This window comes from Kockiozyma suomiensis (genome assembly GCF_038497685.1).
Source record: "Kockiozyma suomiensis strain NRRL Y-17356 unplaced genomic scaffold V2V93scaffold_3, whole genome shotgun sequence".
NCBI lineage: Eukaryota > Fungi > Ascomycota > Lipomycetes > Lipomycetales > Lipomycetaceae > Kockiozyma > Kockiozyma suomiensis.
Window position 1 is genome coordinate 590544 of NW_027117666.1, and position 27013 is coordinate 617556.

At 43.3% G+C, this 27013-nt stretch overlaps 13 protein-coding genes across 13 annotated transcripts; 9 read left to right on the forward strand and 4 right to left on the reverse strand.

Annotated features, from left to right (window-relative positions):
- The first annotated feature begins 72 nt into the window (after positions 1-72).
- Positions 73-3740, forward strand: V2V93DRAFT_365683 (GNAT acetyltransferase 2-domain-containing protein). Its single transcript, XM_066909131.1, has 3 exons — positions 73-177; positions 245-390; positions 461-3740. Exons 1-3 carry the CDS (start codon positions 121-123, stop codon positions 3576-3578), a joined length of 3321 nt encoding a protein of 1106 aa, XP_066767486.1. The 5' UTR covers positions 73-120; the 3' UTR covers positions 3579-3740.
- A 218-nt stretch (positions 3741-3958) lies between these two features.
- On the forward strand, positions 3959-5222 carry V2V93DRAFT_321101 (Thiolase, N-terminal domain-containing protein; the record flags this gene model as incomplete). Its single annotated transcript, XM_066907348.1, has 2 exons — positions 3959-4076; positions 4147-5222. The coding sequence occupies 2 exons, from the start codon at positions 3959-3961 to the stop codon at positions 5220-5222; spliced, it is 1194 nt and encodes a 397-aa protein (XP_066767487.1).
- A 123-nt stretch (positions 5223-5345) lies between these two features.
- Positions 5346-7141, forward strand: V2V93DRAFT_343722 (aspartic peptidase domain-containing protein; the record flags this gene model as incomplete). Its single annotated transcript, XM_066907852.1, has 1 exon — positions 5346-7141. Exon 1 carries the CDS (start codon positions 5711-5713, stop codon positions 7139-7141), a length of 1431 nt encoding a protein of 476 aa, XP_066767488.1. The 5' UTR covers positions 5346-5710.
- A 358-nt stretch (positions 7142-7499) lies between these two features.
- On the forward strand, positions 7500-9211 carry V2V93DRAFT_378716 (P-loop containing nucleoside triphosphate hydrolase protein; the record flags this gene model as incomplete). Its single annotated transcript, XM_066911973.1, has 9 exons — positions 7500-7558; positions 7623-7630; positions 7692-7904; positions 7966-8071; positions 8129-8241; positions 8295-8333; positions 8391-8527; positions 8592-8824; positions 8881-9211. 9 exons carry the CDS (start codon positions 7500-7502, stop codon positions 9209-9211), a joined length of 1239 nt encoding a protein of 412 aa, XP_066767489.1.
- An 81-nt stretch (positions 9212-9292) lies between these two features.
- On the reverse strand, positions 9293-10058 carry V2V93DRAFT_160707 (uncharacterized protein). Its single transcript, XM_066906888.1, has one exon. It carries the CDS (start codon positions 9824-9826, stop codon positions 9374-9376), a length of 453 nt encoding a protein of 150 aa, XP_066767490.1. The 5' UTR covers positions 9827-10058; the 3' UTR covers positions 9293-9373.
- Position 10059: 1 nt separating this feature from the next.
- Positions 10060-13034, reverse strand: V2V93DRAFT_161119 (uncharacterized protein). Its single transcript, XM_066906889.1, has 4 exons — positions 12675-13034; positions 12465-12614; positions 12291-12388; positions 10060-12225 (listed from the first exon to the last, which is right to left on the reverse strand). The coding sequence occupies exons 2-4, from the start codon at positions 12550-12552 to the stop codon at positions 10189-10191; spliced, it is 2223 nt and encodes a 740-aa protein (XP_066767491.1). The 5' UTR covers positions 12553-12614; positions 12675-13034; the 3' UTR covers positions 10060-10188.
- A 134-nt stretch (positions 13035-13168) lies between these two features.
- On the forward strand, positions 13169-15856 carry V2V93DRAFT_365693 (anaphase-promoting complex, cyclosome, subunit 4-domain-containing protein). The gene is made up of 6 exons (XM_066909132.1): positions 13169-13444; positions 13501-13732; positions 13797-13971; positions 14026-14531; positions 14590-15206; positions 15274-15856. Exons 1-6 carry the CDS (start codon positions 13207-13209, stop codon positions 15744-15746), a joined length of 2241 nt encoding a protein of 746 aa, XP_066767492.1. The 5' UTR covers positions 13169-13206; the 3' UTR covers positions 15747-15856.
- A 407-nt stretch (positions 15857-16263) lies between these two features.
- V2V93DRAFT_321369 (anaphase-promoting complex, subunit 10/DOC domain-containing protein) lies at positions 16264-17004 on the forward strand (the record flags this gene model as incomplete). The annotated part of the gene is made up of 3 exons (XM_066907358.1): positions 16264-16694; positions 16748-16849; positions 16926-17004. The coding sequence occupies 3 exons, from the start codon at positions 16264-16266 to the stop codon at positions 17002-17004; spliced, it is 612 nt and encodes a 203-aa protein (XP_066767493.1).
- A 647-nt stretch (positions 17005-17651) lies between these two features.
- V2V93DRAFT_365697 (cytochrome c-like domain-containing protein) lies at positions 17652-18611 on the forward strand. Its single transcript, XM_066909133.1, has 3 exons — positions 17652-17738; positions 17804-17859; positions 17926-18611. The coding sequence occupies exons 1-3, from the start codon at positions 17723-17725 to the stop codon at positions 18178-18180; spliced, it is 327 nt and encodes a 108-aa protein (XP_066767494.1). The 5' UTR covers positions 17652-17722; the 3' UTR covers positions 18181-18611.
- Positions 18612-19292: 681 nt separating this feature from the next.
- V2V93DRAFT_378722 (uncharacterized protein) lies at positions 19293-19949 on the forward strand (the record flags this gene model as incomplete). The annotated part of the gene is made up of 2 exons (XM_066911974.1): positions 19293-19397; positions 19452-19949. The coding sequence occupies 2 exons, from the start codon at positions 19293-19295 to the stop codon at positions 19947-19949; spliced, it is 603 nt and encodes a 200-aa protein (XP_066767495.1).
- A 58-nt stretch (positions 19950-20007) lies between these two features.
- V2V93DRAFT_365702 (uncharacterized protein) lies at positions 20008-21377 on the reverse strand. Its single transcript, XM_066909134.1, has one exon. It carries the CDS (start codon positions 21175-21177, stop codon positions 20161-20163), a length of 1017 nt encoding a protein of 338 aa, XP_066767496.1. The 5' UTR covers positions 21178-21377; the 3' UTR covers positions 20008-20160.
- On the reverse strand, positions 21378-24093 carry V2V93DRAFT_403824 (small-subunit processome). Its single transcript, XM_066912631.1, has 2 exons — positions 21895-24093; positions 21378-21840 (listed from the first exon to the last, which is right to left on the reverse strand). Exons 1-2 carry the CDS (start codon positions 24037-24039, stop codon positions 21523-21525), a joined length of 2463 nt encoding a protein of 820 aa, XP_066767497.1. The 5' UTR covers positions 24040-24093; the 3' UTR covers positions 21378-21522.
- Positions 24094-24221: 128 nt separating this feature from the next.
- On the forward strand, positions 24222-26988 carry V2V93DRAFT_365706 (uncharacterized protein). Its single transcript, XM_066909135.1, has 3 exons — positions 24222-24410; positions 24486-24632; positions 24682-26988. The coding sequence occupies exons 1-3, from the start codon at positions 24363-24365 to the stop codon at positions 26842-26844; spliced, it is 2358 nt and encodes a 785-aa protein (XP_066767498.1). The 5' UTR covers positions 24222-24362; the 3' UTR covers positions 26845-26988.
- Positions 26989-27013: the final 25 nt, after the last annotated feature.

Consider the following 27013-nt stretch of genomic DNA (forward strand, 5'->3'; position numbering starts at 1 on the left):
TCTCCCAATCCCCTCATGTCAGCACCACTCCCACCTCAGACATGACAATATTTTTTTTCCTCGCTCTCCGCCATCCGTCGTCCGCCATCCACCGATCCGCAGCGTACTCGGCCCATCACAATGGTCAAAAAAGCAATAGACTCGCGTATTCCGACGCTTATTCGCAACAATGTACAGGTGTGTTGTCTGTGTATTCATCCTCCGCTTTTGGCTACTACTTGCTTAAACTAACTTTTACTCGCAGGAACACAAACGTTCGTTCTTCATCATCATCGGCGACCATGCCCGCGACCAGCTGCCAAACCTCCACTATCTCCTCTCCTCCGTCGACCTCAAAATGAACAAATCCGTACTATGGGCCTACAAAAGCAAGCTCCTCGGTTTTACAAGGTATAATACTTCCTGATCTCCAAGCATTATGCTATTCTTGGTCAATATCTAATTGAAATCCATTTACCAGTCACCGCAAGAAGCGTGAAACCAAAATAAAACGTGACATAAAGCGTGGAGTACGCGAGGCGAACTCGGAAGATCCTTTTGAGCTCTTTGTCGGCTTGCAGAGCATTCGCTACGTCTACTACAAAGAAACTGAGAAAATTCTCGGCAACACTTTTGGCATGTGCATTCTCCAGGATTTTGAGGCCCTCACTCCAAATCTTCTAGCTCGGACCATCGAAACTGTTGAAGGTGGAGGTATTGTTGTCATCCTGCTAAAGACAATGTCCAGTCTCAAGCAGCTCTACACTATGACTATGGACATTCACTCTCGATACCGCACTGAAGCTCACGACGACGTTGTCGCGCGCTTCAATGAGCGATTTATTCTCTCTCTTGGAAGCTGCGAGTCTTGTTTGGTAGTAGACGACGAATTAAATGTTCTTCCTATTTCGGGAGCTAAAACTGTCAAACCTCTACCTCCAGCTGATGACGACGAGGACGAGGCAGCTAACCTATCCAAGGAAGCAAAGGAACTTAGAAATCTTAAGGAGAGTCTACAAGATGTACAGCCTGTAGGATCGCTTGTTAACGTCGCAAAAACTGTTGACCAGGCGAAGGCCATCACAACTTTTGTTGAAGCTCTGGGAGAAAAGTCTCTGCGCGGAACTGTGACTCTAACTGCCGGTCGTGGTCGCGGCAAGTCTGCTGCTATGGGACTTGCTGTCGCTGCAGCAGTCTCGCATGGATACTCAAACATTTTCATTACATCTCCTAGTCCAGAAAATCTGAAAACCCTATTCGAGTTCATTTTCAAGGGTTTCGATGCCCTCGGCTACGACGAACATATGGATTACGATATCTTGCAATCGACGGATCCTGAATTCAACAAAGCCATTGTCCGGGTAAACATATTTAGATCTCATCGCCAGACAATTCAATATATTCGTCCACAAGATGCTAGTGTTCTCGGACAGGCCGAACTCGTTGTCATCGACGAAGCTGCCGCGATTCCTCTCCCTCTCGTCAAGAAGCTGCTTGGTCCGTACCTGGTTTTTATGGCTTCGACAATAAATGGATATGAAGGCACCGGTCGCTCTCTTTCTCTCAAGCTTATTCAGCAGTTGCGGGAGCAGTCTCGCATGGTTACGCCCAAAAAAGAAAATTTGGAAGGTCAATCAACCGTCGTCGACCGGTCCGGAAAGCAGTCATCTAAATTCAATTTTTCAGGAGGCCTTGGAAGCCGTACTCTTCGCGAAATTGAACTTAATGAGCCTATTCGATATGCTCCCGGAGATGCTGTCGAGAAATGGCTGAACAAGCTTCTTTGTTTAGAAGCCACGCTGCCGCCAAGTATCTCATCCTCGGGACTTAAGAAGAGATTTCCTCATCCAAACGAATGCCAGCTTTACTGCGTTAATCGTGATACTCTTTTCTCATTTCACCCAGTGTCTGAGGCATTCCTGCATAGAATGATGGCTTTATACGTGGCGAGTCACTACAAAAACACACCCAATGACCTGCAACTCCTCAGTGACGCGCCGGCACACCAGCTATACGTCTTGCTGCCACCAACTGACGAATCTGACCATCGTCTTCCCGAACCTCTTTGCGTTATCCAGCTGGCTCTCGAAGGTGAAATATCAAAGCAGAGTATTATGAACAACTTAAATCGAGGTCAGCGTGCTGGAGGTGATCTAATCCCTTGGATTGTTTCACAACAATTTCAAGACTCCGAATTTGGAACTTTGTCGGGTGCTCGTGTCGTAAGAATTGCTACGCATCCGGAATACACAAAGATGGGATATGGATCGCGCTCTATGGAGTTACTGACCGAGTACTTCCAAGGTAAGTATGCTCCACTGGTAGACCCAGCTGAGGGTATCACTGCACGCGAAAAGTCAATACCGACTGTCTCCGATATGCAGCTTGAATCTGGGTCTTCCGAGCAGCTGTTGACGGAGACGATCAAGGTGCGCGACTCAAAGAGCATGCCTCCACTCTTGTTAAAGTTATCCGAGCAGCCGCCCTCAAAGCTGGATTATATGGGTGTGTCGTACGGCTTGACGCCGCAATTACTCAAGTTTTGGAAGAAAGGAGGATACAAGCCCGTGTATCTCCGCCAAACACCAAATGAGCTGACGGGAGAACATACCTGCGTTATGATTAAGACACTGAGTGCAGGCGATGACAGCGAATGGCTCGATGCGTTCACAGCTGATTTCCGCAAGCGATTCATACAACTGCTGGCGTTTGAGTTCCGTGATTTTGCGTCTGTCACTGGACTCTCTATTTTGGAGGCTGCGTTAGTGAATCAGAAAGGATACGTGACAAAGCAAGAGATTGACAGTCTTTTCTCGCCCTATGATTTGAAACGTTTAGAGTCTTACGCCAACAAATTACTCGACTACCACGTTATTGTCGATTTATTGCCTGCCATTGCACAACTATATATGCAGAATAAGCTGCGTGCTGTTATTTCCGAGATTGAGGAAGAAGTCAAGCTGTCTGCTGTGCAGGCGACTATTTTACTTGGAATTGGACTGCAGAAGAAGGACGTTACTGCTATCGAGAAAGAATTGAGCTTGCCTAGTAGTCAAATCTTGGCGATGTTTGCCAAAAGCGTTCGCAAGATCGCTACATTTTTCAGAGGTGTACAAGAACGGGCGGTTGAGGCTTCTATGTTTAGCTCATCAAGCAGGGTCAAGACCGAGATGGGAGATGACGTCGTGGCACCTGCTGAAGAAGACGAGATGGTTGATGACGAAGAGATTATCAATGGTGATTTGGTGTCTGGGTTTACGCCTATGACGCAGAGATTGGCAGATGATCTTGCTGATGCCGGCGCTGAAGTACTTGATGAGCTAAAAGAGAAGCAGAAAGAGCTTATCAACGCGCTTGACCTCACACAGTACGCTATCGATACTGATCCCGCCGAGTGGGATATTTCCGACCGACTAGCCGGCAGAATAGCGAAGGATGGAAAGGGTGTCGTCAGTATTAAGAGCAATAAAGACAAGAAGCGTAAGGGAGACGCATCCACTGCTTCAGAGATTTTTGACGAAGAGCTGAAGAAGATGGAGAAGGCAAAGATGAATGGCGGTGGCCATAAGCGCGGATCCAAAAAGAGTCGCAAGTTTTAGAAAAAAAGTTATGTTTTTGTTATGATTGCATTAAGTCTATTAATATGTCAATAGACTTACACTGTATAATACAACTTGTTTATGAATGACCGAATGTATGTAGAATTACTAGTTTGTCCGAGTACGAACCCGGGAGCGAGTGTCTGAATCAGGGGTAAATTAAGTTACTAGTGGCCGCTGTTGGGGTTTCGTGCTGACGTTTACGCGTGAACTATTGCAGATGCTGATATATACGCAGGCCTATGCCACACCAGGTGGTTTGTGTCCGAGAGTCCGTCCGAGGCCGACTGGTAATAAAAGGAATCTGATTAGGCTGATTTATCTATCTTTTCTGATCATCTTTGGATTCTTTTTATCTATCTTTTTTGCCAGAGATAAAAATGGTTGCCAGCCCTAGTGACGTTTACATCGTGTCAGTTGCGCGCACGCCCATAGGCAGTCTGCTTGGTTCGCTCGCGTCCTTGAGCGCGACGGACCTTGGTGCTCATGCTGTCAAAGGTATGTTTATATCGCAGTTTTCTTCAATAGATCCTAAGATTTTTAATATTGATCTTGTTTTGGCGTCTAGCTGCTTTGGCAAAGATCCCTCAGTTGAAGCCTGAAGATGTGGAGACGCTCTATTTCGGAAACGTTATGAGCGCAAACGTCGGTCAGGCTCCCGCGCGACAGGTCGCTCTTAAGGGAGGTCTAGGCGAGCATGTCGTCGCTGCCACTGTTAACAAAGTTTGTGCATCAGGAATGAAGGCTTTTATCTTTGGTGCACAAGATATTATGATCGGCACTGCGGACATTGTCGTCGTGGGAGGCTGCGAGTCGATGACAAATGTGCCACACTACGCCTCGGTGCGAAATGGAATCAAATACGGATCTGGTCAACTCGTGGATGGGCTACAGCGTGACGGATTACAAGACGCATACGACAATAGTTTTATGGGTGACGCGGCCGAGGTCTGCGCCGAGACCCACGAAATTACTCGTCAGATGCAGGATGATTTCGCTGTCGAGAGTTATAAGCGAGCGCAAAAGGCTACAGCTGACGGGAAATTCTCTGCCGAGATCGCACCGGTGGAGTTACCTGGCTTCCGTGGCAAGCCTGGCAAGACGATTAGCGCTGACGAAGAGCAAGCTAACTTGAATGAGGATAAACTTCGTTCAGCGCGCACAGTGTTCAAGAAGGATGGTACCGTCACAGCACCTAACGCGTCACCTCTCAACGATGGTGCCGCGGCTCTTGTGCTCATGTCGGCCGCCAAGGTTGCTGAACTCGGTGTCACGCCTCTTGCAAAGATCCGTGCCTGGGGCGAGGCTGCTCAGGCACCAGTGAAGTTCACTACTTCTCCATCGCTCGCCGTTCCCAAGGCGCTCAAGATGGCTGGTTTGTCGTTGGACGATGTCGATTTCTTTGAGTTCAACGAGGCATTTGCAGTAGTCGGATGTGCGAACAGCAAGATTTTGGGACTTACTCCTGACAAGGTCAATGTCTACGGTGGTGCTGTGGCTATAGGCCATCCGCTTGGATGCAGTGGTGCGCGAGTTATCGTCACGCTGACTTCGATTCTTAAGCAGGAGAAGGGAAAGATTGGAGTTGCTGCTATATGTAATGGTGGTGGTGGGGCTAGTGCGGTTGTCATTGAGACATACTAAAGCTATTTAATTGTATATTTTTCTTGTATCATTAGTTTATGGTTTGATCTTAGCTTTTAACTCGGGTTCATCTGCGGTGATTTTGTAAATAGGATAACATAATTGCCGTTTGAATTGTTGCTATATTTCTATTTCAGACTATCCAATTAATTGTAGCGAACTGGCGCTGAGCATTACTTGCGGCTGCTCTGCACACAACTCCTACACCCAACTGTCTCACTGTGACCGCACATTTATTACCAGATACATGCCATGATGCCAGAGCTATTTGCTGTTTTCGATATGCCCGACAATTAGTATAAATAGATAAACCAGCTCTGTCATTACTCCAGATGCTTGAGTCGCGATTTCGATACTCAGACTTGTATTTGCAGGGGTATCGCGCGCACTGATGCATTCTGCTCCTTTGGCCTGATATGCTCTTTCAGCGTATATCATCAGACATTCCTTCCTAAGCATATCAATGTCCACACTTTGGGATTTCTGAAATGAATTCGCTGCCTTTGTGGATCTTGTTTCTAGTCGCAGTCGGTAGTCAGGCATCAGAACCTCTCGTTTCTCTCAATCTCAAACGTGCCGGATCCCTCACTCACTCCGCTGATCTCGATACAGTTTCATCCACCATATACCAGTATTTACACGCTGTATATCTTGCTGAGATTTCAATAGGATCATCGCAGCAGACATTATACCTTCCGATCGATACAAACTCGGGCGATACATGGGTTGTGGGCTCATCTTCTAGCTGTCCACCATCATCTACTTACTGCTCGTTCTTCAATTGGTCACTCTCATCAACATTTCAAGATGTAGGACAGAGTTTCTCCTTGCCGAGTTGGGATAATCCAGGTACTCTGGCTGCTTCGGGATCTTATGGAGTCGACTCTGTTATCTTTGCAAACGCTACTTTTGAAAGTTTCCAGTTTGGACTTGCTGATCAAAGTGTTTCCGGATTGGGGGCTCTTGGCCTTGGTATGATTTTCAATGAGCAGTCATCTGCTCAGTACGCTAATCTACCACTCCTACTACGTATGAATAATATCACAAAATTAGATTCTTATTCGGTATGGTTAAATGATGTGCACTCGTCTTCGGGGACTGTCTTGTTTGGCGGTATAGATCTGGGAAAATTTAGCGGCGGATTGCTAGTGTCTGATATGCATCCCCGTGAAGATGGATCGTTTGTGCATCCCAATATCTCAATTACGCGAATTTTAGTAAGATCGGCAAGGACTCTTGTCGAACTGGTCATCATGGGTCAGAATAGCACTAATACTGATCTCGAAAATGCATTAGTATATTCAGTTATAGACACTAGTGCTGTCGAGTCAAGGTTGCCAGCTGACATTCTCCTGCCACTTGCCTCTATATTTGGATATTCCAGTTTTAGCGCAGAGTATAACATGTATACATATGATTGTGCAGGTATTCCGTCTCAGTATTTGATTATTATTGAATTGGAAGGAAAATTGTCAATAGCGATAAAGGCTTCCCAAGTATTTTATCGAATTGGGGATATTTGTGTATTAGGAATCATGCCTACAGATGACTACTCTGTTCTTGGACAGAGTTTTCTAAGATCAATATACTTTGTCCTAGATTTTGAAAATTTTAAGGTCGGTCTTGCGAGCTCCTATCAAAACTCTGACATATCATCTATTCGCACACTTGATAAGTCAGGTATTCCTACGTCTCTGACTGGCCTTGGGCCACCAATTGAAACCGCGGCTACAACCTCTATACCTAGTGAGCCTTACGAGACAATTCCCACACCGGCTACGACTATACTTGGTGGCGCTAGTGGGATTGTGGTAGTCAGCTCTGCAGATGGACGACGAGCTAGTGAATGGATTGCAGGCTTGACTTTGCATGGGAAGGCAATGGCCGCATTTTGTATATGTATTGTGCTGCTTCTGTGAGCACTCGCGGTATTCATTTTGGACGCGAAAATTTTAATTAAAAAGCTTGTTCTGCTGATTTATATCTATCGTAACATTCTCTATGGCGAGCACTCAGTTGTTAATAGAAACTCGTGATTGTCCCAACTTGGAATGGAAAAGTAGGGGAACTTAAAGTTTATTGATTCGATACTCGAATTTATTGCGCTTAACGCCGACTATTTCGATATTTGAATAGTAGCCTGATTTTATAATAGTTTTAGACAGCAGTCGTGCTAAAAGCTACAGGGCTCCGATTAAGTGGGTTTCAATTTTGAGCTCCTAGCATTTCTTTGGTCTTCTTAGACTGCCTGTGATCCATAACGAAAGTTGAGACAAAATGGGTCGCGATCCTCTGATAGGACTCGTCGGAAAGCCTTCGAGCGGGAAATCTACGATGCATGTTATAAATGTTGTATTATTTTCACTTAGTATGGACACTAATATCTTTGCTATCGTCTAGGTTAAACAGTGAGTGTACCTGACTCAAAACTCACGCGAACGTCAAGTAATTGAAATTTCACATTTCTAGGTCTGACTGATGCGACTGCAAAGACAGGAGCATTCCCATTTACGACGATAGACCCTAATAAAGCGACTGGATATCTGCAAATAGACTGTGCTTGTGGTCGTTTTAATTTGCAAAAACAGTGTAAACCAAATTACGGATCATGTCATAATGGAAAGCGGTTTGTACCTGTTATGTTACTTGATGTAGCCGGTTTAGTCCCTGGAGCTCACGAAGGTATGCAAATTTTGAATCCGTAAGCTTTTTTCGAACAGATACTGATTTTAGAGCTTTAAAGGCCGCGGCTTGGGGAATAAGTTTTTGGACGACTTGCGCCATGCCGATGCCTTGATTCACGTCGTCGATGTGTCGGGAAGTACAGATGCTGAAGGAAAAGCCACCGAGTAAGAAGCTCTCGATTATGATATTTTAGAATTACAGACGCTAATGAAATCTTGCAGAATGTATGATGCTTTACAAGATGTAGAATGGTTAAGGGGAGAAATATTACGCTGGATTGAGGGCAACTTGAAAGAAAAATGGGGATCTATTAAGCGACGGCATACATCAACAAGTGAGATTACACTGTTACATATTTGAGCTCTTGAGATATCTGACTTTGAATAGAATCGACTTCTGTGGCAACGTTGCAAAATCAGTTTAGTGGTATGTTGTCTGCTTTTTGAGAGCTGATAATGACATAATTCTGATTCATTGCCAAAGGATATGGTAGTACGTCTGCTGTTGTTCAAAGATGTTTAGATAGAATCAAACTTGTTGAACCGCTGGAGATATGGAACGACAGGACCATTCACAGAATGGTATCCGCTTTTGTGGATGAGAAATTTCCCACCATCCTGGTAAGACTTTCTACGCAATCATTTGATAGACAAAAACTAAGTGTCGATGCTATTCATGTTACAGGCTCTAAACAAGATAGATCATCCAAACTCAGATCGATGCATCTATCGCATATCACAAAAATACGACTCTGAAAAGATCGTTTTGACTTCTGCTATCTCAGAAGTATTTATACGTAGACTCGTCAAGCAGGGGTTCGTGCATTACGAACAAGGAGGCGGCGATGTAATCACGAAAGCAGAGGACCCGGAGGATTTATATCATTTGAAAGAAATTACAGATGAGCGGCTACAAGAGTAAGTTTCTTTGATATATTTCGTTTTGACGTTTCCCGGTGCTAACTGTATAGTAGACGGATAAATACATTACGAGATATGTTATTTTATAGATGGGGATCCACGGGAGTTATCCGCGCATTACAGGCCGCCGCAAATGCATTACACTTAATCCCTGTATTCTCTGTTCGCAACATTCATAATTTTAAGAACTCAGATTCAGACGATGGAGTATTTAAAGACTGTACATTAGTTAAGCGAGGCACGCATGTTGAAAGTGTTGTTAGGAGAATCATGGGAGACATTCCTGTTGCATTTATAGAGGGACTTGGGGGTACACGTGTAGCGATGTCTGACACTGTCGAAGAAGGCAAAAACGATATCCTGTGTTTCAAACTTGGAAGATGAGAAAAGTTGGGGAGGGGTATTATAGATAGTAATTGCTAATGGTAATGGCTAATAGCATGATTGCTGCACTTACCTACTTACATTCCATGATCAGTCTATTTCTTCTTTCAAAGAAACAGTCAATAACCAAAAAAGAGAAATCGCCCAATAAACACTGCAATACTAATTAGATTTTTCGGCTTTCTTCTTCAGCGCCTCATTCAGGGAAACAAACCCTTCTTCTGTAGACTTAGCAAAGAAAGCCATGAAGAGCCGACTGGTAATCCCACTAAATTTCTCTCCTTGCACAAACTTCGTCTTTGATCCATCTTCGCTGGGAGAATAAGCAAAATAGTGCTCGCCAGCAAAGATAGAATCAAACAAAACGTTACCCTTCCATTTCAACACCTGTTCACTATTTTCCAATACTGTCGGATACATCACCATAGGCGATTTGCCTGGAATTTCCAGTTGAACTTTCAACTGCGACCCAGCAGGAGCTGAAGTTTCGCCCTTGTAGACCTCGATAGAGGTCAGCAACGGGTTCCAGTCTTTGTGGGAAGCAAAGTCGAGAAATATCTCTCGGACTTTAGAGGGAGCTGCGTCGATTGTGATCTCGGTCGAGATTTCTGACATCGCGGATGTTTAAAATAATCAATAGTTTTATCTCAATAAATGACATGAACTAGCTTATTAATTATCAAGAAGCATTAGAAGGTAGATTGCTGGGAGAATTTAACAGTAGGCGTGGTCAGAGTTATAGCTACCGTGTGATGACTGGATCTCAGTCGCCGAGGCGCTTGTGCTTCATCGTCAGCTATCAGCACACGTCATCGAGCTTAACCCTGAAATCTGAACTTTACTGGATGATCATTTAGAGCTGTCACTGATTACAATAAAGAACAGCGTTTATTTGAGATATTCACATCCAATATCCAAAAATTCATATGTCCAGCCAAATGCAGCAACATAAACAATGAAACTTTATCAGATCAAAATCATTTTACAAACCAACCCGGCACATCCGCAAGAGCATATCCATTATCCAATTCCAAAAGTGGATAGTTATATTTCCGACTGACGTGCCTGTCACCAATAACCGCAACTCCATAACGACGAGTAATAACATCAACTTTATTGGGAATCTTTGTGCATCCTCTAACCCAGATCATATGGATATTACCAAGTTTCTTGCCTTTCTTTACTGCTTCTGATATGACGCGGTGCAGCTCTCCTTGATATGTGTTTGCGATGTTGGATCCAACAAATCTCCCGACTTCCTCACCAAATATTAGTGACATCAGTCCCTTAACTGTCACTCTGCTGCTCGAAATATCCAAAAACTGTAAATGACGAAGTTTGCGAAGCTGTAGTAAATTCGTGTCGCCTAACGATGAATTGAAGCCAATTGCTAAAGATCTCACTGATGAGAAGGCTTCTACGAAGGCTTCCAAAAAAGACACACCAGGCAAGGTGGAGACGGCAACTTTTCTTGCTCGCTGATCAGGAAGCATTCGATACTGTCCTGAAAAAAATGAAACATACTCAGTAGATTCATAGTCTATCTGTCGGTTTCCACCTAAATTTATACACTCAAGACTTTGTGCATCGCACCTTTCCACAAGAGTATTCAAAATTTGAGCAGCAGAATCTTCGGCACGTACGCATGCGAAGCCAATATACGACGCTTGAGAAAGAGCAGGAATGACGTTTTGAATTCGCAAATTTGTGTGGTCACACACTCCAGAACAACAGTTGACATTGATAACTCTGCATGAAGCAGGAAGGTTTGTGAAACATGAAGCCTGCGACCAGCTAGCGTCAAAGATAGCCAACTTTGGTAGTAGTGTAGCAAAGGATGTCGTTTCCAGCTGCATATTATTCAAAATCCCAAGAAACCCATTGTCATTCAGTGGTGCGTTAATATCAGCTGCAGCATCATCATCGCCATTCCCATTCTGATCGTCGTTTTGATTGTGATCCACTTCTACTTGGTCTACAACCAGCTCGTCGATGATAATTGACATCCTACAATAAAACTCTTCCAAGTTTGGTACAACAGCCAAAAATTCAAATAAACCGGCTCTGCTAATTCTCAAGCGTGAAATATCACTATTAAAGTCAAACATGCCGCGAGCAGTTGTGTCATCATCAGGCAATGGTGCACCAATCTCAAAGACTCTCAATTGATTCTGTGGATTGCCTGGTTCTGTCAATAGCCCATTTAGTGAAACATGTTTTGAGACTCTTGCAGAATGAGGAGCCACGAGCTTCAGAATCTGCAAATTTGGCAGATTTCCATGGGCAAAGTATTGTAGGAATTCTTCACAATTAATAGCGCTCATATGCAGTTCAACCAGCTGTGCCGATATTTGCTTGAAATATGCCCCAGAGTCGGACCAATCGCAAAGAAATGGTTGAATCAGGCTAAATGGGTAATCTAGTGAGATCATCCTTACGTTTTGTAGATTGTCGTACTCATACTCGAATGACGGCCTTTGATCATCTTGATTTTTCAGTATTTCAAATCTACTTTCATAGTCATCGTGAAATAGAGAAAACGCAACCCACTCGATATCAGTGATGACTATATCCTGTAAGTAAATCTCTGTGACCGCACCCTTAGATCGATTGATTGCTTCCACTACAGCACTTCCTGGGACACAATTGCAGCCACGAAAATCAATCGAAGTACACAGAGCCCAAGAGCTAGCAATAGCTGCTTTCCACAGCTTGCTCACTCGTTGCAGTGTATACCGTTGACGAAAATTAACAAAGGCTAATATCTGTTGACCAATTTCGCTGGGAAGAAACGCAATAGGGTCGCAGTCGATCACCTGCTCGGCACCGGACATATCTTCCAGTGTCAGAGAATTTCGCCTCACAGCTTTTGCTGCAAGTGATCGTGAAAGATGGAAAAAATTGAACATTCGGCCAGCGGCGGTCAAGACCGCTTTGTTTGCGTACTTTGCATGCTGATATTCGAATAGTCGATTATGAACCTTTAGCACGAATTTCTCGTTGACAAACTCTTCCTGTTAATACAACCAGTCAGAAACTTTTAAACTGTAGCGAGAATAAATCTCCAGTTAGAGCATACATTCTTCAATGCAGAATTCTCAGGATCTAAACTGGCTAATCTGCTTCGCATCTCTAGTGCGTCTTCGTCTCTACCCCACTGTCGCAATATGATCTCGGCTATAATATATCCCTAAGCATAAGCGTTAGATACACTTCAATAAAGAGCAGCACCCAGTCAGTTAAAAACACATACATAAGGCTCTGATTTGTAAGCGTAAATCACTTCGAGAGCATGCTTGAAGGCCCTTCGGTGATCTCCCAATTGCTCTAACGAATTGCATGCACTAATAGCACGCACAACGTAATGAATTTGTCGACGAATGTCACTTTTAGAAAAAAATCCCTGCGAATAAAAAGAAAGTCAGCAACATTGGATCCAGTTGCATTTATAAATGCACCGTACTTCATCAAGCGTAGCTCTGGCGCCGTATGCATTTGCCAAATTTTGATACTTGGCAGAGCTAAATATCTTGCGCTCATCCCAGCGGCGAACACGTTCTAAAGGGAAGCAATTGTGGTGGAGAAAGCAATCGGGACAAATCAATCGATGTTCTCGCCCGAGAGGCATAGGTCGATCCATTGTTTTAAGGTGTGATCATGGATAACGATATGATACTTGTCGAGGACGCAAATTGACACGCTGTATCTCAATATTGTTAATAGAAAGGTATGTCATAAATTAGGTCGATTTAGACAGAGACTTGCAGTTTTTGCAAGCTAGACCAGTATTTGTCGTGACGTTATTAGTGAGCAGTCAGAGTCATGCGTTAGTTTACTCCAATTGGGACTTCATCAGGGGGAGGACGCTTATTCTATCACTACAATACGTCTTTACAATGACAGCGTAGCAACGCGCCTTCAAAAAGTACGCGAACTACGCGAACCTATTAGCCGCGACGAGACACTGATTTTAGTTTGTTACTTCACTTTGAAGCATGGCTGAAGACGAAGATGGCGGGGAACGGTCTCAAGCGTTTAGATTGCTTTATGAGAAAACAATTCAAATACCTGCTGAGACTAATTTGTTCACTTGGTGTCCGACTATGGATCTAATGACGTTTTCGCCTGATTCCAAGTCAATTTGGCTGTATCGCATGACGGGTCAACTTGTTTGGAAGGTAAATTTAAAAGGAGGAAATACTGAAATTGCTGCTCTGACATGGAAACCTGATGGTGAGCAAATATGTCAATGTTATACGCAATATAATGTTTACACTTTTCTTGTGCAGGCAAACTGCTAGCCTTAGGCTGTACAGATGGCGCAATCAGGATTTACGATACAAATAACGGTCGACTAATGCACACAAATACTACAACATCATCAGTCGCTTGCTTGAATTGGGTATCAGAAAGCTGCGACGCAATCAAGACGCGCTCAACTTCCGCATTCGAGAATTTGATAAATATTGACGTCACCTCATTTTTACCCAGATTGAACACTATATCTCCATCGCTAGCACCGTAAGATTAAGATAATTGCTTCAAAGAGTTTATTTCGGACGATGACTTACACGTGAGATAACAGGGAGAGTCTGTATGCTACTAGGTTTGCTATGGACAGTATGATTAACAGCAGCTTCAAAGCTAATGATCCAACGCCAATTGATATTCTGGTCAGCGGAGAGTCGTCAGGAAAATTACTGTTCAACATTTATGGTAACTTCACAATAGCGGACCTACCTTTTCCACCAAAACTGGAAGTAAGTAAAATTGCATTACGTTTGGTCGTGCTTCATAACTAACAATAAAATAAGTTAACACCTTTAAGTCATGTGGCGACCGAAAATATGTCGTTCCATGGTTTTGTGGCGAAAACTGCATCAGGAGGTATACTTCTTGTACCTCTACGGGTTCATTTCATCCGTCGATTTGGATCAGATCTTGCTCTCATTTCATTTTCGTCAACGCGTATCAAGGCTTTACTTGAATACATCAACGATGTTGTAATTGCGGTCTACAATGAAAGTAATAGCATTAAAAAGCCTTTAAAGTCATCTATTTCCTCTCTAGAGCAGATCTTAAACTCTGCGGAAGATGGGCCATTTGATACTAAACTTTTAGAGACCTTGCTTTTCGGAGTGCCAAGTGAGTCAGTAAAGCAATGGATTTCTGAAAGTTTATCAGAAAGGTCTTTGAGAGCCTGGAAAAAGACTGCTACTACGTCGTATGAGAATATTCGAAAATTAGTTATCGAATCACTAATTCCAGCTTGTGAGAGAGCCTTGGTCATTTTATCTCGCATTGGCGGATTGGCGGACTGGTAAGTTACGAATTTAAAGACATTTTCATAGTCGATTTATGCAGCTAATAAATCAAAGGCGCGAAAGAGGAGTACATCTGGGACTTAACGGTTCTTCTATTCAACAAATCATTGAGAACTTTCAGACCTTCATGGTATGCGCTCATAGAGTACTATGGGAAATGAATAGCGAGTTTCATTATTACAGTAGTTTTATTCGATGGCTAAAGTATCTTCTTGATGAAGCGTCAAATACAGAAGTTGCCCCCGAAGAAGCTGATACAAAGATTGAGACCACAGATGTCGCCACTTTTATAACTGACTATTTGAGTGTTTCAACAATGGATCGATATTTTGCAGACTCGTCTAAAGTATTTCCGAAATCGCCCGAATTTTCGGAATCAGATTTAGTTTCTGAGTTTCCTTGGGCAGCTGATGAGTCTGCAGGTCGCAGGGTATTCAAACCGAGCGATCCGGTTGATATGCGAAGTATTATCAAACAACTGATCACGCAGTGCGGATCTGTGTTCAAAGAATCTGCAGATGCGATGAAGAAGCATGCACTGTTTGGCAGTCCTCTTCGGATTAAGGATAGTTGCGATGTGACAAAAATTATGCTAACGTCGCGGATTATTAAAGAAAATGACATGTCATTCATGCTGGTGGCACTTTCACTTGATCCTGAATCTGAAAACGGTAGGCATTCAAATTCGCTATATTAATATAATTATGGTTTGATTATTTTTACTCACATTTGAATTAGTGCTATTTATCAGAGTCCAGATTTCTCAAAATCCGAGCGAATTAGCAATGCCTGTTATTAATGCCGTGATGGTTAATTTGCCGGGCCAACGCTTAAAGTCGATGACATTTGTAGACGATGAGAAGATCATGTTTCTCTTTCATCCAAAATCTACTCCAGCATCCACTGATCCATATGCTTCTCTGTCAACTTTTGAATTTTTAGAAATTTTCACAGAGGAGTCAGTCATAGCTACTGATTTACTTGCAAGCGATCTTTTTGATGTAATATCTGCAGCGCCGAAATTGACGCCAGCGTGGGCTGAAAGCCGCACGTTTGAGGAAAATTTTGTTCCCATTGCTCTAGCAGTAAATGGTCGCAAGGGGCGACGAGTAGCTTCTGTTTTGGCTGATGATAGGCAGCGATATTTAGTATTTGACATTGATGATGAAGAAGTAGAGGACGATGAAGACGAAGTTATGCCTGTTGATTGATTCATTACCATGACCACGCATTGGTATTATTATTCTATTTTGTACATATATTTCTAGCTAATCAGGAGTTTGGGTTGTTACTCATTAATACAACTTTATGAACTGAGAAATGACGATGACAGTCAATCGATTCTATTGAGATATTTGAATACAATGAGTCACGTGATAAATATGTAGTGGGTTTAGTTTTGGACGCGAGGAAATTAAACACGACGCGTGCAACGATCAAGATCAAAATCAACAATACTCCTAATCCGTCTGTAGTTCACCTTTTATTTCCAAATACTTATCGCAGATCAAACAAAGGATTATGGGAATTTTTTATAGTGAAGGAAATCTGTCTGCTACTGATTGCTGTTGATAAGAATTAATTCGATTAAGTAGTATGGCGTCGTATGCCGGCGACGCGCAGACGCCGGGAGGATTTCGCAGCGCATATGAAGCGGAAGGAGAATTCGCAGATGCAGTTATGAATGAGGGTACAAACAGAGAGGAATATGCAGATGCAGATGAGGAGATGGGATCAGATGCGGATGAGGATGGACAGCAACAGGACGTGAATAGTCGGACGGTGAATCGCGCTACAGCGGTTGCTGATAGTGCTGAAGATACTGCGTTCCCGCTTAAAGATATTGGGAATCAGGCGACGTGGACACTATCGACTTGGAAACCCGGGTTTGGCGTCGCTGCTTTATTGTCCGAATCTGTCGATTTATACTGGCAGTCAGATGCACCACAACCGCATCACGTCGATATACATTTTGCCAAGCGCGTGGAAATTGCAAAAATCAAGCTTTATTTAGATTACAAGCGTGACGAATCGTATACGCCATCTAAGATTGCCGTGTATGCGGGATCAGGATATCATGATTTACATGAGGTCATGTCGCTTGCATTAGAAGAGCCAGTCGGATGGACCGAGATATCTCTAGCTCATGCAGGGAAAGAGTAACTACCGTTTCAATTTTTTGAATCTGTACGTTTGCTAACACAAAATCAAGTGGATTTTTAAAAGCATTTCTAGTTCGATTGAGTGTGCTTCAAAATCACCAGACAGGCAAGGATACACATATACGCGGAATAAAAGTCCTGTCTCCGGATCGGTAAGGCTTATTCAATTTGATTTGAGATTAAATTCATAAGCATTCAACTGACGCTGATGGGGGTCTTCATGTACAGACAAAGAAACGAGATTACAGACGACGACGGAGTGCCGTTTAGTAGCATTGAGTTGCTGGCGCATAGCACTATTCGCTAAGCAGGACTACTGCATCGAGCTGCAAATAGGAAAAGTCCCCCGAAAATATACAATATTTATAAGAATAGCTTACATTTATCTTTGCTACTTTCAAATTGCTGTTTTACATTACTGATGCATAATATTTGCATATATACTGCTTAATCAAGCAGATTTAATATGAATTATAATCAATATATATAGACACGGGTATTCAGATACCAAAGCGAGGACCGTTTCATTCAATGAGCGCGTATTAGTCGTCTCTTAGTCACTGGAAGTTAAGTGCTCAAACGTGGCATACGAGGTCAATCAAGAACAGCGTTTCTTGAAAGGGCTCAGATTGAATCTCCGGCGGAAGTCGAGGGAGTCGAAAATTAATTCTCCCTCGTGGAATCGATTTCTGTACAGCTTTATAAACCCAGGTAGCAGCAAAAGCAAGACTCAGACAAGATTTAGAATATTATACGAGGCTGCTGGCCATACAACTGCCTCTAAAAAAACGACACACTGATGTAAGCGGTTCCGGGAAGATCCGTGATTGGCCGAGTGGGCTCCGGGGATTTCGCGTGGCGGCAGCGTGGCTGTGCCGACCGCATCAGTGGCGGCCAATCGGAGCGCCTCGAAAACAAAATAGCAGCAAACTTATATAAAACTTGACCTGGTCCGTTTGTCGAGCTTCTCTTTTGCTTCCACTCTACTCCCAAGTTTCTCATTTTCATTACACTCATACTCTACAATGCCTTACGCTCCAGGTGTGTTTAAATCCCCGTATCCTCGGGCAATCCGCAAATCTTTGTTGCTGACTTAGTTCAAACAGGTGACGCTGCCAAGGGTGCCACCCTTTTCAAGACTCGCTGCGCTCAGTGCCACACCGTATGTTTTCCTTGACAGTATCAGTACCTTACTTAATTCACAGGTTTACTAACAGTCATTTTAAAGACCGAGAAAGGTGGTGCCAACAAAGTCGGACCCAACCTCAACGGTGTTTTTGGCCGTCAGTCTGGAAACGCCGAGGGCTACACCTACACCGACGCCAACAAGCGTGCTGGTGTCCATTGGGCCGAGGACACTCTCTTCGATTACCTCGAGAACCCAAAGAAGTACATTCCCGGTACCAAGATGGCCTTCGCTGGTCTCAAGAAGCCCAAGGACAGAAACGACCTCGTTACCTTCCTCAAGGACGCGACCGCTTAAGCATGTCATTTCTGCTTTGTTTATTTCATGAATAATTTACGAGGGGATTAAGCGGCAAGCATTAATTTGCATTTTGGTTGTTGCTGGTCGTTGTCATATACGGTGTTGTCGTCAAAATTTGGTTTTGCTTTGTGTAAAATAGATTTGTATCTTTTGATTTTCTTCGCTCGTCCGTGGCTCTATTCCAGTTCCTGGTAGTATATGCTATTGCATACTACTCATAGCTGTAAAATAATCTCCTCTTTTTTTTTGTAAATAGTATTTAAGATCAATTAATTTTTCTAAATGATTTGCGAGTTGCTGCTGGTTCCTATGCAGCCGTTTGCGCCGCGCTCCGCAATTTTCCGAAGAGAAACGCTCGCGCACACGCGTTCTGTTTTAGTGAGTGACGTCACTCGCCTGAGCTGTGCGCTTTAATATAGCAGCAGGGTCGCTTCGCCACTAATAGTGGATATATGAAGCGAGATGCCGTGAATCCGGCAAGTCTATTAAATCATTGCTAGTCGGGAGAAGAATGGGCATTGTGCTCCGAGGGTTAACGGAGGCAGCCGTAAGAATTCCAGCTCTTTCAACCTCAATTAAATGAGTTGCATAGCACTAACAAACAGCATAGAATTGTTTTAGAGTGATTTGTAGAGCTGGCCCTTGTATCAAGTAAGATATATCGCGATATATCGTTTGACTAAGTTCAATACGTCTTCTGTTTGCTGCAGCCTCGGTGCTTCAGAAACTAATCTTATTAGCTAACATAGCTGCTTCAGACTCTCATCTACTTATCAAAGACAATACCAGCCGTAGCTCACTGCTGCCGTGAGAATGGGACCTGATGAAAAAAAGTTATGAAAAGCATTAAGAACTGATAAGCACTCGAGATTGTCACATGCTTTAGCGACTGCGCAAGCCGGCTCGTTGTCTGGATTCACGTTCACGACCAAGCACGTGCATGAGGGGGACCCTACTAAACCCCACACAGCGCGGCTCTACTCTCCTTGCTGGATGGCTTGCTGAATTGCACCTGCCTCCCGTCTGGCTACTATATCTTGCTGGTCTTGCACGTCTTTTACATTTCGTCTTCTCACGCATCTCTTCTTCACTCCCAGCGTCCTTCCACCATGTCTCCTACCTCTGTACCTAAGTCTGTGAATTTCAACGATGCCGCTACCGGTGTTAAAGCCACCTTCAAACAAAACAAGGACCTCTCGTCCACTGTTGACGAGGTATAGTAAATCCGTTGCTGTTTGATATTATTACTGGCTAATATCCCCCCACAGGTGCTCAAAGCTCAAGGGGTATCCTGGATCGCCAGAAATGCCATAAAACTTGCTCCGGTCACCGTCAATCTCAACTTCTTCACCAGTAGCGACCAACTACTTCACCTTGATGTTGAGCAACTTCTTCCTGCTGGAGCCAAATCAGAGGAACCTCGTATCCTTGACGGCACCATTCGCACTCGCGTTTCCTCCGTCTTTGGACCCGTCCTCGCTAGCTCGAAGTTGATTACTTTGGATGAAGCGGCCGCCATTAGCCCGTTCTTAGCCAACGGATGGGAGCCCGACAGCCAGCTGATCTATGCCTATGCCAAAGGCGATACCTCTAAGTCAAATGGTTACGAGTGGGAGTCATTCCAGGTATTTGGATTTGCAGACCTCGAGGTTGATGAAGGTATGACCGAGCGAAAATACGTCGTCCGGCTGTTCTTCAAGTCTCCGTCTTTGAAGGAGCCTGTCGAGAAGCGACTGGTGTATGATTTCCATAGTCTGTCTACGTAAATAATTCTAGCTTAAGATTCATTGTTGACATTTGTGGCAATTTTGTTTTTGTAATGTATGAAAATTTTTTTTGGTGTATGATTCTCAATGAGAATACTAGTTTATTATAAATGAGTGATTAGCTCTTTACGCTGCTTTTTAGCAACTATTTGCGCACTGGTACTGGGCGCTTGCATAGTTGATTACTTTCAGCTTTGTAATCCTATCTTATCTACACCACACCTTTATAAACCCCTCGTGGAATTCCGTTCTGACCAGGGACTTTGAATTTAAAGATCTCTCCGCCCTGATCCTTTTTCGCGTCTTCCTCTGTCCACACATATTCCAGATTATCCGCATGCAAAGACGCAGTCGTCACATAAATCTCATCAAGATTCTTTCCTCCAAACGTAGGGCAGGTTACTCGACTTGCTGGAAATATGAACTTTGCTTTTAATTCGCCAGTCTTTGAGCATCGTTGTTCTACTCTGCTTCCACTCCAAACCGCAATGAATAAATCACCTTGCTCCGAGATTGTCATACCGTCGCATTCGTCGCCGGGTTTCTCGTAGACAATAAATGGCTTCTTATTAGAGACAGTACCTGTTGCAATATCATAGTCGTACGCAAAGACAGTCTGCTTTGAGGACTCGATATGAAACATCGTCTTACCATCCGCAGACCACTGCAGACCATTAGGAATCGAGCATTCATCAAACAGCGCCTCACATGATCCATCGATATCATACTTAAAAAGACTTCCGACAGCAGTAGGATTACTTTGCTTCATTGACCCGGCAAGGAACCTGCCTACGGGATCCACGTTGCCATCATTAAAACGCATGATTGCGCGCTTTTCTTGATTGCTGCTGTATACATCAGCCTTATATTCCAGCTTTGAATTCTCTTTCGGCATGGCGACAGCAAATCCATATTTTGCACCAACAAGAAATCTTTGCGGTGATTCCGGAAGAAGAGCTAGAACGCCAATTGGCGACTCAGCATATGTTGTTCTTTGAATTGACGCGGAGGAAGGAGCAAATACTTCAATTGCTGGAGCATCAGGTACATTTTCTGCACCCAACTTCGTAGTATCCGACTGATCGGGGACTTTCAAGTACGCAATTTGACATCGGTGAATATCTACAAAAAAAAATTCGTCTGTGGTCGGCACGTAGGTAGGTCCTTCGCCGAGCAAGTTGTGCGGCATCAGATATGGATGAGGAATATGGTACTCAGGGACGACCATCTTGCTATCGCAACTAATCCTTGTATATAAGAAGCAATCTTTGAAAAGTCAATTGCTTCCTATTGAGGGGTACATGGAGTGTTGGCGCGATGGTTATTTTGAAGGATGCCGAAGGAGCCGGAGAAGTTACTACTTTTATAACCCTCAGCGCAGGGATCTCCACGACCCTGCGGCTGAAGCTTAAGCATACGACAATTAACCGCATTAAGGCATAAGATCTTTTACAGATTAGTGCAGTTCTGAGCGTTTTGAGGATCCTGGTATTCATTGAATTACCACACTCCAGAAATATCCATACACTTCCACCATTATGCATAACATAAACCCTTCAGTTCTTCATTAATCTCAAGTGAATGGCGCGCTCAAAGGATCAATAACAACACCAGGCTTAACAATAACACGCGGTTTCGTCAAATCCTGCATTGTGGACTGCGTAGCCCACTCTTTGCCAATCGGCATACGCATCGCACGCTCGTACTGTGCGCGAGTCTCGTAAGGATACGGAACTTTCTCTGTCAAGTACTTAGCGCTCTTCTTGATTGACTTTTCGTTTATGATGACATTTTGTAGTTTGTTGTCTTTTCGATCTTTTGTTTTGATGCCATCCACTTTTTCAATAAATCGCTTCGTTTGCTTCCGTGTTCCCGATCCGGTCCACGATCCCTGTGCAATATCAGTATTATATTCCTAAACGAGTCTACAAAACGAAAAACGTACCCATCCAGGAAGAGTAACGTCTACTTCTTTGTCTCCTTCGTCTTCAACTACTCTAGCCTTTTCGTCCTCAAAATCACGAACAACGTCGTCACCAGCAAAGGCTCGTTTCACCAGCTCCTTTTGTTGAAATTCAGTGCGACCCGACTTGGCAATCATAGTAACCATAGCATCAGTCACTTCATCAACGTTTTGTTCTTCATCGTGGATGCCTCGAACTTGTAAAATGTCGTTGACATTAATCTGAATATCAGCGTCAGTGTCAGCGGAAGAGGATTTAGCGCCCGCTTTAACGGCTTTTTGTTTAGCGCGCCGTAATTTTGCTTCGGTTTTCTCACTCTTGGAACTGTCTCTATCGACAACTCGTAAAGACGATCCTTTAGTGACTGAGCCTGCATCGACGTCTTGGATCCAGGGATTCGACGCATCAGATGTACTTTGTTTCTTCTTTTCTTTTACCGAGTCAAATTCAGAATCAAACACATGCCGAACTTCAATATTACGACCTCTCTTCTTTAGAATGTTGGAACTCTCGTCATCTTCCAACTCATTTGACTTTTGTAGAGTCTTTTTTGTCTCATCTTGGGATTCTTTGGCTCCTGGTCCATACCTTCGGCGACCTTGGTTGATAATTTGGAGTGCAGTATCTCCTTCATCTTCGGAGTCCTCTGCGTCGCGGCCTTCTTGCATTCGATGAATCGCGCTGATCTCTTCACGGTTACTTCTCTTTAATCGTTCTTCTGCATCCTTCATAAACTTCATATCCATAATACTTTTTGGCTGCTTTGGCGCATTTGGCACTTCTTCTTCTTCTTCGTCTTCACTTGGGAGTTCATCGCCGCTACTCTCGTTATCCGATCCTTCTACTTTTTGGGAAAGTTCTTCGCCTCGACGTAGCATCTCTTCAAGTTCAGCTCTGTTTCCTTTATCCTTATTCAAGTTCATCTTTTTCATATCGCGTGCCCATTTGCTCGTATTTTTGTGTTTTAACTGCATACGCTCGCGAGCCCGGGCTACAAGCTTATCATACTCATCTTCATCATCTTCCAAATCCTCGCCTTCTAATTGAGCAGTAACCTGTGCCTCACGTTCTCGTTCCCGCTTGTGAATCTTCCGATATGTCTTACTCTTGATTTTCTTTACCCGGCGAGCCTTCATTTCTTCTCTGAACATCTGTTCTCGCATTTTTCGTAGCTCGTTACGTCGCGCTCGTACTTCTTCTAAACTCACTTTTCTGTCTTGGAGCTGATGTACTAATTGCTCGCTATCTAATTCTCCTTCATCGTTGAGGCCCATCGTGAGATCATCTGCCGCCGATCGATTTTGCTGGAGTGGGAATTCAAGATGCTCTGCGCGTCTGTTTTGCTGGACTGTCTCGTCCCATTTGCTAATTTCCTCTTTTGCGATTTCATATGCGGCAGATCTGTCAACTCGTTGCTCGATCCGGCGTCCTAGACGAGCTTTGACAACTTCTGATTTTCCTTTAGATCGTTTTTCAAGCTCGTCTAGTCTTGCTAGCGCGCGTGTACCGAATGCCGATGAAGTATGCGTTCGAATATCGTCTAGAGTAACCTTTTTCTTTGTTTGAGCAGAGTCCTCACCTTCGCTGTCGTCGTCGCTTAATGGCGGCGGTGCATTTTCCGCCCAATCGCCGTATAATTTCCGTTTTTTGATTTTGCGATCCCGGTCAGCGGCTTCGGTTATTGCACGCTCTTTAGCTGTTACGAGCGCCTCTTTAAGATTCGTCAGGTCTTGATTATCGATATCAGAATCAGAGTCATAGCCTTCGGGAACCTGAAACTTGTCTGAATCGGATTCTGGCTCAATTTCATCTTTGTCTCGTTTATCGCTGTCGTGATTAAGCCCATTATAGTTCCCGACATCGTCGTCTTCATCCTCTACTAGTTGGTCCTTTCTTTCGCCATCTCTAGCTGTCTCATTTTTGGACTTTATAAATCCAAAGTCATCAACACTTTCCTCGCCTTCCGAGTTGCTCGCATCATTGCCATCTTCATCATCTAGAAAGCTATCCGCTGAATCGCTCTCAGTTCCAGCAGCATCTTCGACTTGACGCAGCGCAGTTTCAAACCTCTTAGCAGCAGATGCAATACCAGCACCCTTACGCTTGATTTTACTATCTTTCACCATGATGTTCTCTCCTTCGGTAGACAAACGCTTTCGGAGGCAGTATCAAACGACTGGTTTTCTCTTTTTGAAAATTATTTCAGGCAGAGTTTATGAAGTCCCAAGGAGCCGCACATCATTCAGTCACGTGATTTTTGAAATTTAAAATTGAGATAAGCCTTTATTTTGAACGCCGGTCTAATTTCAAATCAGACAGTTTCTGTCTTTTCAATCCAGCTTCAGCAGTTAGTACCAAAATTTTATGCCTGATTACGACTCATTGATGAAAGCAATTTTATTTTCTTCTTTTGTTTTCAAATCTCAGGAAATTGTGTTTTGAGATCAAGATGAGTTCCTTCAAGTCACTTGCGCGACTGTTTAGTCGCAAAAAGCGAGTAAGAGTGAATTTCTTTATTGAATATATTGGATATTTGTTTTTCGTTATTTCTCACTAATAGTGATATTTGAAGGCAATTTGTCAGCTTGATTCGGTTGACTTGGAGAACTTGGAAATGTCTGATGGCAAACAGAGACTTGAAGCCCCTAGTGCTTTGGCTACGTATAGTAAGACTACAACAATTAGACGAGGCTACACTTTCCGAAATCGTAAACAGAAGGTAAGGTTATCTTGAATTTTTTTTGATGATTTGATAGAAATTTTTATAGCAAAAACAACAGAGACCATCTGCGACGAGTATCTTTGCTCTCGACAACTCAGAACAGTCTTCATTTGTTGATGAAGATGAGGCTGAGACAAGTAATGCACCGCTATCTACAGCAGAGACTGTAGCAGTGGAAAACGAATTACCTCCGTTTCCAGAGTTGGGCAACAAAGGTCATAAATCATGGAAGTTTTCATTTAGTCGCTCATTCCGCAACAGCAAATATGCAGCTCCAACTCCCGTCTCTAACGAATTACAAATCAAAGAGACGGATGCTACCATACGCTTGAATCAGGAATTGAAGGTAGACAGTGGGACTACTAAAGCAGAGAAGAAAATTGACGGATCTGTATCTCGCAAGCATTTTATTCGGAACTGGTTCACGGACTCGTCCAGATCTAGACGTCAAAAGACAGTTTGTGATCTCGAGTCTTCAGAGATAATTCCGACTGATCAAGTGGCAGCGACCACCAATAATACCAAACAAGTTGATTTGGCAAGCCAACAGCACGCCATTATCATTCCCGATTTTGTCGATGACGCTGAGACCGCTAATATTCCATTTTCTGAAATGGGATATGATACTCAGACGGTAGACGATAACAAATTTTATCCAGGAAACTACTGTATTGACGAAAACACTACTAACGACATGATCTATTATGATGATGACGACGAAGATCTTTCGTTATTGGAAGAACACTTGAATCAAACTCTTACTAAGTCATATCCTGGTGCACAAGAACTATGCGATCCAATGTCTCTTTTGAGTGAACGATTATCCAGGGTATCGTCTGATGGACTAATCAATGATCAGAAGTACGACGAGAAAGTGATCTATGGGTCTCGGGTACTTGATATAATTCAAGAAGTTCCAGAAGAAGAAGAAGATGATGATGAAGATGATGATGATGAAGAAGAAAATTGGGAGTATGATGAACAAAGACAGTTGGAGCTTCATTTGGAATCGTTTAACATTGATAATGACGACGACTCGTTAGCTTCGAAAGCAAATTCTGGAGAATTGAATCAAGGATATGAAGCGGATATGAGTGATCATAGCATTGCCTCAGATGATAGCGTGGCAGATTTTATTCCCTCAAATCTACTAGAGACTTTTAAGAACGATTATGACGATACTTTTGAAAGAGACTACGCCATTGATCTCGAACTTGAATCTGATGATACTGCGCTAACCAGTGTTCCGGCATCCCCTATCAAGCCGAGACAAGACGTCATTTCTTTCCCCGAAGATTCATGTGAGTCGACCAATTCTGTTCGTGGAATCGAATTCATTCCCGCCAAAGCCGTCGATGAAACTATCAAGTCATCAACTGCAGAAGCTCAAGAAGAGTCCGCGACACTGAATACGACAATAGCAACTTCAATTCAACTAGAGAGAGAACCCACAATGGAGACTGACATCGCTCAACTCGTCTCTCCGGGAATCATTACTTCGTTTGCATGGGTACCACCGACAACTTCAGAGTACTCTCTTTTAACTTCAGATCCTATAAGCCCCGCTTTGAAAGAACAAAACTTGAGAAGTAGATTGAGTATTGCTAATAGTCAAACATCGAACGAGGAAGATATTGACGAAGACAGTTTCTCTGTTAAGGCGCTGGATCGGACTATAACTGAATTCATTCAACAAGCCAAATCGGACAAATTACATGTTTCAGATATCCCGGTGAAGAACACTAGTCATGATCAGTCTCAAAGTACGACTGAAAGTATACCAGAAAATTCTCAAAATACCCCAGAAATCAAATCTATTACAGCTGTAAAAGGCATGTCATACCAAGTACCTAAAATGGGATATCAGAGTTCTGAAGAACTGCAAAAGAGTATTTTCGAGATGAATGCCTTTAATAAGCAATTGAGGGCGCCAAAGCCGATATCGTACTGGCAGACTTTTAGAGATTACTATTTTAATCGTCCTATTGAGGAATGTGATTCTGTCGTTGCTAAGTCGACAAATGATAATGATATCAATGATGATCAAATGACCAAAAACGCTGATACCCAGTCTTTTGATTTGCCAAATTCATGCTCTACTTTTCCGAAGACTGTTAAAGATTATAGAGCCGTCTGCTCTCCTGCTCATCCTATAGCTGGTGCTACAAAGTATTACCGCGCCAAGCTGAATGCTTCGTTTTATGAATAACTTGACATTATTATCATCGAATTTTGTTTTGTTTTTGATAGACCTCTTCTATAGTTGTATTAATAGGAGTGCTGGACACTCAGCATGCAAATGAATTCTATATATATATGGACACACAAAAGAATACTTCTATGAACTACAAATAATAAAAAAACGCCTTAAACACAAA

Bases quoted from the DNA above. Each gene is read 5' to 3' on its own strand.
- V2V93DRAFT_160707 (XM_066906888.1), bottom strand. From the start codon at position 9,826: ATGTCAGAAATCTCGACCGAGATCACAATCGACGCAGCTCCCTCTAAA.
- V2V93DRAFT_365702 (XM_066909134.1), bottom strand. From the start codon at position 21,177: ATGGTCGTCCCTGAGTACCATATTCCTCATCCATATCTGATGCCGCAC.
- V2V93DRAFT_403824 (XM_066912631.1), bottom strand. From the start codon at position 24,039: ATGGTGAAAGATAGTAAAATCAAGCGTAAGGGTGCTGGTATTGCATCT. The intron at 21,841-21,894 runs GTACGTTTTTCG...GATATTGCACAG, and splicing joins ACGTTACTCTTCCTGGATGG to GGATCGTGGACCGGATCGGG.
- V2V93DRAFT_365683 (XM_066909131.1), top strand. From the start codon at position 121: ATGGTCAAAAAAGCAATAGACTCGCGTATTCCGACGCTTATTCGCAAC. The intron at 178-244 runs GTGTGTTGTCTG...TTTTACTCGCAG, and splicing joins TTATTCGCAACAATGTACAG to GAACACAAACGTTCGTTCTT. The intron at 391-460 runs GTATAATACTTC...TCCATTTACCAG, and splicing joins AAGCTCCTCGGTTTTACAAG to TCACCGCAAGAAGCGTGAAA.
- V2V93DRAFT_365697 (XM_066909133.1), top strand. The intron at 17,860-17,925 runs GTATGTTTTCCT...GTCATTTTAAAG, and splicing joins GCTGCGCTCAGTGCCACACC to ACCGAGAAAGGTGGTGCCAA.
- V2V93DRAFT_161119 (XM_066906889.1), bottom strand. From the start codon at position 12,552: ATGCAATTCGTTAGAGCAATTGGGAGATCACCGAAGGGCCTTCAAGCA. The intron at 12,389-12,464 runs GTATGTGTTTTT...GATATATTATAG, and splicing joins CTTACAAATCAGAGCCTTAT to CCGAGATCATATTGCGACAG. The intron at 12,226-12,290 runs GTATGCTCTAAC...TTGTATTAACAG, and splicing joins AGAATTCTGCATTGAAGAAT to GAAGAGTTTGTCAACGAGAA.
- V2V93DRAFT_365693 (XM_066909132.1), top strand. From the start codon at position 13,207: ATGGCTGAAGACGAAGATGGCGGGGAACGGTCTCAAGCGTTTAGATTG. The intron at 13,445-13,500 runs GTGAGCAAATAT...TTTCTTGTGCAG, and splicing joins TCTGACATGGAAACCTGATG to GCAAACTGCTAGCCTTAGGC. The intron at 14,532-14,589 runs GTAAGTTACGAA...AATAAATCAAAG, and splicing joins ATTGGCGGATTGGCGGACTG to GCGCGAAAGAGGAGTACATC.
- V2V93DRAFT_365706 (XM_066909135.1), top strand. From the start codon at position 24,363: ATGAGTTCCTTCAAGTCACTTGCGCGACTGTTTAGTCGCAAAAAGCGA. The intron at 24,411-24,485 runs GTAAGAGTGAAT...TGATATTTGAAG, and splicing joins TGTTTAGTCGCAAAAAGCGA to GCAATTTGTCAGCTTGATTC. The intron at 24,633-24,681 runs GTAAGGTTATCT...AAATTTTTATAG, and splicing joins TCCGAAATCGTAAACAGAAG to CAAAAACAACAGAGACCATC.